This window comes from Erpetoichthys calabaricus, chromosome 4 (genome assembly GCF_900747795.2).
Source record: "Erpetoichthys calabaricus chromosome 4, fErpCal1.3, whole genome shotgun sequence".
NCBI classification, from domain to species: domain Eukaryota; kingdom Metazoa; phylum Chordata; class Cladistia; order Polypteriformes; family Polypteridae; genus Erpetoichthys; species Erpetoichthys calabaricus.
In genome coordinates, this window is record NC_041397.2 from 159,176,513 (window position 1) to 159,186,512 (window position 10,000).

Consider the following 10,000-nt stretch of genomic DNA (forward strand, 5'->3'; position numbering starts at 1 on the left):
TGGTATACAATAATTTTGCCACATGAAATTGTTCTAAAGTGAAGCAATTTTTATTAAAAAAAATAAAATATAAAATAAAAAAAAATGATCTTGTGCTTTAAATTGGAGGTGAAAGGTACCAGTCGAATGTGAAAACAAATACAGTGGAACCTCGGTTCACGAACGTCTCGGTACACGTACAAATCGGTTTACGACCAAAAAGTTCGCCAAACTTTTGCCTCGGTTCACGACCACACACTCTGTATACGAACAAGCCAGTTTCCCTTTCGGTTTGTACATGTTCAGTTTCTCCCTGTGCATTTCCTGTGCAGCGAGAAAGAGAGAGAGCGAGCGACACACACACACAGGCAGTGCGAGAGACACAGGCATGCGAGAGAGAGAGACACACACACAGGCAGCGCGAGAGACACACACACACAGGCAGTGCGAGAGAGAGAAAGACCCACTCACAGGCAGCACGAGAGAGAGAGCTGGACGCATAAGGTAGGAATGCACTGGGCTTAATTTTGTTTTCACTTCCTTTTACAGCGATCGGTTCGTAGCGTGCATTGTTGCAATGTTACTTTTCTTGATGGTTTATTAAATTACGGATTTTTTCAAATGTTCATTTTTTTCCCAGTGCTTAAAACTCATTAAAAAAAAAAGTGTTTTTAGCCAGCGGTTGGTAGCACTATAGCGCAAACTATTGCAGTGTTAGTTTTCTCTGTTGTTCAAGGTTTTCTCAGTGTTATTCAATGTTTTTACATTTAGTTTACTATTACGCTGTGCATTCTATGGTTTAATTAACTATATTTGTGCTTAAAAACTTAAAAAAAATATATATTTACATACAGTTCGTATGGTCTGGAATGGATTAATTGTATTTACATACAATCCTATGGGGGAAATTGCTTCGGTTCACGACCAAATCGGTTAACGACCAGAGTTTTGGAACGAATTATGGTCGTGAACTGAGGTTCCACTGTACCTGAAAACTGTCTACTTAAAATAAAAAGAGCTTTTCATGTTTCTGAATAGGGCTGCACAATTTGATCAAAAAGTCATATTGCTATTATTTTGTCACATATTGTGATTGTGTCTTAAACTGTGATATGCAAGTATTAAAAAGTTAACCACTTTTTTATAGCAACTTCAAGACTAAAGGCAAATGATGGCATAAATGATTACACAAAGATATTTGCCAATAATTATCAGTTTGTACACTTTTCAAATAATAAACTATAATTTAGATTGAACATAAAATCATTAGTTATTAAAATAGAAAGAGAACCACTATTTTTTTCGCACATACCTACCACCCTCTTAATGCGTACATTGCTTAAGGTAATTCTTTAAAAGGCAAACGGGAAACAAAGTAAAGAAACACTTCTCAGGTAATAAGCACCTGACATTTAAAAGTTAAAAGCTTGTTAGTATAAAATAATAATAATGTGTTTATTGTGCTACTGACACTGTGTGACTGTAAGTAAAACACTTTGAGCCTGTGCGCCAATTGGAAATACAAATAAGTGCAACCAATTGTATTTCAAATGTTGTAAGTCACCTTGGAAAAGTAAGCCAGATAAGTAAACGTACAATAAAATTATATATATATATATACTGTATATATACATATCTACTTATTGGCTCCTGTATTTAGGATATAGCGGGTTGGATAATGGATGGATGGACATTTGTATGCATAGCCCTATTTGCCCGTTTTCGTTTTTTTTTTCTTTCTTCAGTAATATTTCAGTAAACCCGGAGCTTGTCAGTTCAAATCCTGGTACTGACACCACTGTGTGACCCTGAGGAAGTCACTTCACCTGCCTGTGCTGCAAAAAACAAAAGTAATGTAACAAATTGTACCTCAGATGTTGCAAGTTGCTGGAATAAAGGCATAAGTAAAATACATAAATATGTTTTTACACATAGGAACTATTAATTTATTTTCAGTTAAGTCATCTGCAGCAAACCTTTATAAATGAGGGTTTCTCCTTTTTAGATAGTGCAAACTGTTTCTTCTTCATTGACGTTTTCTCTTGGAGAGCTTTTTTCATTTCATTGAAAATGAAAGCAGCAGCTGCCAAAATATGTAGCTTTCTTATTAATTTTTCAACATTGTGTAAAATAAATGTATAAAGTAACATAAAAGGTTTAAATACTGGCTATCATTTTACACTAAAATATTACTAAAGAGATACAAAAAAAGTAAAATGGATATGTTCTTTTTCTTTAAGGAGATTAAATATTACTGAAGAAAGAAAAAAAAAATTAAACAGCCAAATGGGGCTATGCATACGAACTTAAAAGGTTTAAATAAAACAGAAATATATATTTTATTTTTACTTGCTTAACTTGTGGAGGGTGTATCCTGTAGCAAAGCCCTAACTTTTTTCGTGAAAGCCCGTTTCAGTCAATAAGTCTTAAAAAAAAAGGTGTAAAGATATTGACAATAAGCTAAGCAAACCCAGCAAGACATGGAATCGTTTAAATCAAGTATCATTACATCTTCCTTTCTTAAAGAGAAGTAAGGCAGTACTTATAAGCTTACATATATATATATATATATATATATATATATATATATATATATATATATATATATATATATGTATATAGACATACATACATATATATCTATATCCGAAGCTGTGCAAGCACACTCTTGAGAATGCAATGTATAGTTGTACAGGAGAAAAGCAATCTTGCCTCAAATCAATGGCAACCTTTTGTAGGTCTATGAACTTAATTTAAACTTTAGGTTTACACGGTGCTTTCTTTCCAAAGTACCTGCACTCATGAATATGTCTGTATGTGTCAGTCGGTCAAATCCACGCGCTTCGCACCGGCGAAGTACCACTTTTAAATTTTTATTAAGAAGAAAAGAAAACCTTTTTAAATTATATACTAATAACAGTTTGTTAAGGATCTGTTTTTTTGTGAAGCTGCCTTCACTCGAGTGATCACTTCGAGCTGACTTGCTGGCCAACTATAAGCGTCACCTGGTAGGTAACCACCTATACAATCAGATTGTGAATCAGACAACGAAAGCCGTGAATGTAATTACCCCGATCTACATGTTGTCAAATAAACAAACCACACGCCGTGGCGCAATTTTAGGGGCTTCGCCTGTAGCGCTGACGTCCGAGGTTCGATTCCCGTAAGGGAGTGAAGTGAGTGGCTGGTTACCTACCAGGTAACGCTTATGGTTGGCCAGCAAGTGAGGTAACATCAGCCACAGTGCCTTCCAGTTTTGAGAAGCAGATCATAGAATGGTTGAAAATAGTTTACTGTCAAATAATGCAAAGAGTACGCGGCACGTCTTTCCCCCTTATTCTTGGCTCATCAAGCGTACACACTCACTGCACTCGCTTACGGTAATCGAACCTCGGACGTCAGCGCTAGAGGGGCTTCGCAGCGGTGAAGTATTGCTTTTAAATTTTAATTAAGAAGAAAAGAAAACCTTTTTAAATTAAGTCTTAAAAAGAGGTGTAAAGATATTGACAATAAGCTACGCAAACCCACCAAGACATGCAATCGTTTAAATCAAGGCGCGAGTCGAAAAACACCATCCCATAATATTAGTTAACGATTAACACATTTCTATATGTATTGTAAGCATACAATACAACTGATAATATGTTGCGCTTATTTATCTGGTGTACCGACATTTTTGTGCGTTTAACGTCTGAAATCTATTGTGGTTTGTGCCCTTCTGAATGAAAACAGTTTGCATTTACCTTTTTAATAAAATGCGAGCTTTTAAGCCTGAGAAATCACCCCATAAATGCACACGTTTAATTGCACATGTGTTAATATGTATGCTTACACAGTATTAAAAGACACTCAAAAATTAACGTCATTTACCTTCGTTCCCGCGTTTGACTCGTGCTGTAAATCTCTTCCTTGTTTTTAGTTCACGTGATAACATAGGAGGCGTGATGATGCGATACGTGACTCCACCTCCTCCATTAGAGTATATGGACAAAAAACAGGTTCCAGTTATGACCATTACGCGTAGAATTTCGAAATGAAACCTGACTAACTTTTGTAAGTAAGCTATAAGGAATGAGCCTGCCAAATTTCAGCCTTCCACCTACACGGGAAGTTGGAGAATTAGTGATGAGTGAGTCAGTCAGTCAGTGAGGGCTTTGCCTTTTATTAATTAGTATAGATGTTATAGATGGCATTTCATAATAATAATAATAATAAAAAAAAAAAAAGACAGATTACACTTTGCCTAAACTTTCTAATTGGAAGGTAACACCTGTGGCAAAAACACTGGAGTCTAGTCAATCAATTCAGCTCCACCATTTTGACAATATCAGATCCATTATTTGTAGGTTTGGCTAGGGCTGTGGAGTTGGCACACAAAGAACCTTTGACTCTGATTCCTACATTTTTTGGTACCACCAACTAAATCCTCTCTATATGTGATTAGGGATTGTTGTGAATATGCGAAACACAGAGTTTACTCTTGTATTAATTATTGTATTACTTATTTGTATGATTTGTCTTATTAATATTTCATAGCTATACCTAACAAGTAGACAAGAATATTTTAATAATGAAGGCTGGCAATTTGACACTTACAAGATTATACCCAAGTGCAATGTGCCATTGTGACATTTTTTGAGGTAATAAAGCTACTGTAATAACCATAACCTGCATGCGTTTTTTTCATAAGATAATATGTTGACTGAAACCACACAATATATAAAAGGCATTTCATCATTGCAAATGTAAGGCTATTTTGAACACCTTAACTTTTTAAAGACTGGGTTTAAATGAGGCTTTTGAGGCTTTTAAAAATTTATTTCTTAAAGAAATTACAAGCATTAAACCTATTCAAACGATTAGTTTTACACCAGGAGGTGGTGAAAAGTCAGTGATTTACCAGCAGTGGTTTAGTCTATACCAGCATTTCCCCTTTCCTTTAGCTAATGTATGTGTAAAATGAGATCAGACCACATCAGCAATTTTTATTTGTAAGAACAATAAGTCCATTTGCACCTCCAAGGGAAACAGCCCTGCACCAACCTGCTTTCTATATAAATTGTTTATATCAGCACACTGATAGACCTCTGAGGGAATTTACACTTTTATTTATTTTTTTATAAAGCTGACTTTCAGCAGAAGTGTCTAACTTTTACTCAGATGAATGAAAAGTTAAACATGAGTAATTCAGACGGGACTAAAATTATTCAGCTCCTCCAGAAAGAGTTACTTTACACCATATTCTGGTGTAAAATTTATCCCATCTGAATGGGGCTATTGAGCAGCAAACATAAAACAGGCTATGTTTTTTTCAAAAGGGTAGAAGAAAAAATAGTTTCATTGAATAAGTATATGTGAAATTAGAAATTGTACCATTACAAATTACATTTAGTCTGAACCGGAGTCGTTTTATTTTACTGACATGCTTTGCAAACCTACACCTTATAAGACACTATTACCACTTTCATCTGAAACCGGCAAAGCTCAAAACTTTGAATATATATATATATATATATGTACAAGCAAGAGTGAAAGAAACATGACACCTAAATTGTGTACATTTTACTTTTTTTAAGATCGGATTTATGACCTGAAGGATTTAACAAAAAAGTTAAATTTATGCATGAAAAGCACAGGAGGATCACTCAGTGAATTTTTAAATTAAGCATTTTATCCTGTAGTAATTTATCAGCAAGCAAAATTGCCATTTAAACATAACTGAAATTTTATTTATTCAGAAAATAAACTTGTTTCGACTTGCCTCCGATACAGAAAGTCCCATCCTGAGAAGCTCTTCTGCAAGTTCTAGAAGAGCACCAGCAAAAATTAGCACAAAATTTGTGCCATCTCCAACTTCTTGTTCTTGCATATGAGAAGCCATAACTATCATTTTTGCAGCAGGATGTTGAACCTGTAATTAAAAATTATAACTTGTAAAAACCTAACGATTAACCATGGTAAGCACTGGGCACAAAGGAAGGCCAATATGTTTGGGTAACATATGTAAATAGAGGAAAGTGGGCATTTGAAGGTAATATGCATAACCAGCATTGATTCACAGAACATTGCTTCAGTTTTGTTGTTTTCTTAATGATAACCAAATTTTCTGATAATTAATTTTCACAAAAATAATTACATATGTAGAACCTCAACAACTTATTACTATTAAGTTCAAATTGAAATTGACATTCAACTGCAATTGATTATGCAAGATCTATCTTGTTAGATGCAGCAGAGCTATCAATATCATTAATATAGTTTTAGTTAATAGTTTTTTTTTTCCTTTTTCAGAATTGTGTTTTATCGTGAGACAATGTAAGAAAAGGCATTTAATTAGTATATTAGAATTAACACAGTGAATTTAAACTGGTGAAATAATACAGAGAAAAAACATATCAATTAAGAGCAAATTTATTCAGCCTAATTAAAATAACATTACAGCATGCCAAACACAATACAATGAAAAAGGCAAATATAAAACATATCAAAAATATTTAAAATCCATAAAATTGCAACTGTTTAAAGCTACATCCCTTTTTAGTTTGGAAAGCAAGGTGAGCAAAAGACTTACTGTATACACACATAGCATTATTTCAAAAAATTATTAATAACTATTCTGGCAAATTCTGAGAACGTTTTACAAGTTTACTTACAGCAGAAATCTACAATATGTAAGACACTTTTCTCACAGAGTTAAGGAAGTTGGGTTAGGATTCTGCCAACTAAAAATGTCACAAGAACTGATACTTTGATGCTAAGTCAACACCAAAGTTCTGAAAACATAACAGCACTGGCTATTTTACAGTATCAGTAGTACTAATCCTAGGCAATACTGACAAAATCATATTATATTAATATATATATTTATAGAACATATCACAATATATTTATCAATATTTAAAAACATGTTAATAAAGAAAATACTGTGCCTCCAAAGCAGCAGTACTCTGTGCAAAAAAGGTGTATTGCAAACTTTACACAGTATATCAAAACTTAACCACACCAAAAAATTCCAGAAACAGAACTTGCTTTTTATATATATATATATATATATATATATATATATATATATATATATATATATACATACACATATATACACACATATATACATATATACATACACATATATACATACACATATATACATATATACATATTTCTATAATAATAAAAGGCAAAGCCCTCACTGACTGATTCACTCACTCACTGACTGATTGACTCACTCATCACTAATTGTCCAACTTCCCGTGTAGGTGGAAGGCTGAAATTTGGCAGGCTCATTCCTTACAGCTTACTGACAAAAGTTAGGCAGGTTTCATTTCAAAATTATACGCGTAATGGTCATAACTGGAACCTCTTTTTTGTCCATATACTGTAATGGAAGGCAGCAAGATGGCCGTAGGAGACTGAGTTGCGTGTCGCGTCATCACGCCTCCCACGTAATCACGTGAACTGACTGTGAACTCAGTACGTAGAAAAGAAGGAGGAGCCCCAAAGAGCGCTGAAGAAAACACTCATTACACAATTGACAAGGCAGCGAAACAATAAGAAGCGAGTGAGTGACGCATACAAGCATCTTCATAAGACACAAGGTATAAAAAAGCACGGTGTAAACCTAACCTTAAATTAACTTTATAGAAACGCTCCCGCTGCCGTTTGCAATACCATATTCGCGAGATACAAGTTTAATGAGAAGACACGAGGTATAAAAAAGCATGGTATAAACCTAACCTTAAATTAACTATAGAAACGCTCCCGCTGCCATTTGCAATGCCATACTCGCGAGATACAAGTTTAATGAGAAGACACGAGGTATAAACGAGAGTTTGCATCACTTTGTAACAGAGTTAAAATTGCTGTAGCGAGAAACTTTTAACTGCCGGGTCTTAGCTAACATTAAATAAACCCGTGGACATCGCAACATCACACAAGAGAGCGGCTCATGTGAAGTGACTGAACGCAGCAGGAGTGATCACTTCCATGAATCAAACCTGTTCAAAAAACACATTACACAATTGATAAAGTAGGAAAAGAATATGAAACAAAGCACGGTATAAACCGTAACTTCAAATTAAGTTTATAGAAACGCTGCCGTTTGCAATACCATATTCGCCCCTGCGAAGCGCGGTGATTTTGCTATATATATTAAACTATTTCAACCATTGTATGATCTGCTTCTCGCAACTGAAAGAGGGCACCGTGGCAGAAGTTAGCCGACTTGCTCACCAACCACAAGCGTTACCTGGTAGGTAACCACCCATACAATCAGATTGTGAATCAGACTACGAATGCCTGCAATGTAATTACCCCGATCTACATGCTGTCAAATGAACGAACCACACGCCGTAGCACAACGTTAGGGGCTTCGCCTCTACGTCCGAGGATCGATTCCCGTAAGGGAGTGCAGTGACTGTGTACTCCTAATGAGCCCACAATTACGGCGAAACACGTGTCGCATACTATGCATCTTCAAAGCACGGTGTAAACAGTAAGTTTAAATTGAGTTTATAGAAACGCTCCCGCTGCCGTTTGCAATACCATATTAGATGACTTTGTAACAGAGTTAAAATTGCTGGAGCGATAAATTTTTAACTGCCGGGTCATGTCGCGTGTTCTTGGGTAGGTACACCAAAAAATGTATACATTTATGCATGTAATGGGCAAACAAAAAATGTACTATACCCGAAAGCACTACAGTAGTACTCAATGTATCTTTACTTCTTAAATGTTAATGTTTTACTGTTTAATAATTTATACGCTTCTTATATGTTATTCAGATTCTTTTATCAAAATACCAGTAACAGCGCACTGCACGATAACGTGGAGTAAATATACTTGACATGACCATTCATAGTATTTATCCTCTTTCTCTGTACGTTTACCATTCGTTTGCTCAGAGGTTGATGAGCTTGCTGCTTAATGAGCAGCTCTTCACCCTAGCGTCCCGCTGCTTCTCTTCTTTCGTCGGCATCTTTTCCCGTTAAAACTGATTTTTTTTAAAACTTAGTATGTTTTCTTTAATTTTTCAGTTAAGCTGGCACTTAAGTCTTCAATCTGCCTCAAGAATGATTAGCGGAGGTGGTAGACAATGAAAACGTCAGCCGTACGCATCCGCCACGCACGCACTGGTGCGCGCAGCTGTGAGTTGACTCTACAATAAAATAAAATAAAGATAAAAAGAGCAATAACTTGCAGCACCGCTATTCAATTACACTTGCCTAACGCCTCTCCTAAGGGGAAATACTGTGGGATCTGGGCATCCGTCAAAGCAGCAATCACAAGCCCGATTAGAAAGCGGGAAGCTGTGATTTGTCCTCTCCCTCCCATGTAACAATCGCAGCCCGTGTTGCAACGCACTATGTATGTATATGTATATATGTGTATGTGTGTGTATATATATATATATATATATATATATATATATATATATATCCATATTACTAACCGAGAATGCTAAACCGGATGATGGACGCAGGCACATCCGGCAATGGGCCGTAGCTGCAAAAAGACGTACTGCGCAGGCGCAAACAAAATAGACGGCTATGCAGCATAGGTGGATCTCCTTACAATAAGGCACTATTAACCGTTCAACCGCAAAAAAAGGCTCCATATTAACAGTGAGTGCAATACTCCTTATTACTTAAAAGACGTACTGCGCAGGCGCAAACAAAATAGACGGCTATGCAGCATAGGTGGATCTCCTTACAATAAGGCACTATTAACCGTTCAACCGCAAAAAAAGGCTCCATATTAACAGTGAGTGCAATACTCCTTATTACTTATCCATATTTCTAAAAGAAAAAATGACTCGACTCCAAAAACGCAAAGCTCAACTAAAGCTTCTAACTAACGATGTACCTAAAAGTAAAAACTTTATGAACTGCATTAGATCCTACAATACTTCATTTAATATGCACAAATCTACATCCTAGATCCACATGACGCAAACTATCAATCAAAGTGCTGCATCGCAACAGGCACGGATTCAAAACGAAACACCTCCCGTCTCAGACATACG

At 35.6% G+C, this 10,000-nt stretch overlaps 1 protein-coding gene across 1 annotated transcript in view; it reads right to left on the reverse strand.

The window, feature by feature from the left end:
- Window positions 1-10,000, reverse strand: part of cct8 (chaperonin containing TCP1, subunit 8 (theta)) — a 167,017-nt gene that overhangs the window by 104,012 nt on the left and 53,005 nt on the right. Inside the window, exon 4 of the mRNA XM_051925746.1 lies at window positions 5,741-5,890. Coding sequence (XP_051781706.1) covers window positions 5,741-5,890 — 150 coding nt within the window. The remainder of the gene's footprint in view (window positions 1-5,740; window positions 5,891-10,000) is intronic.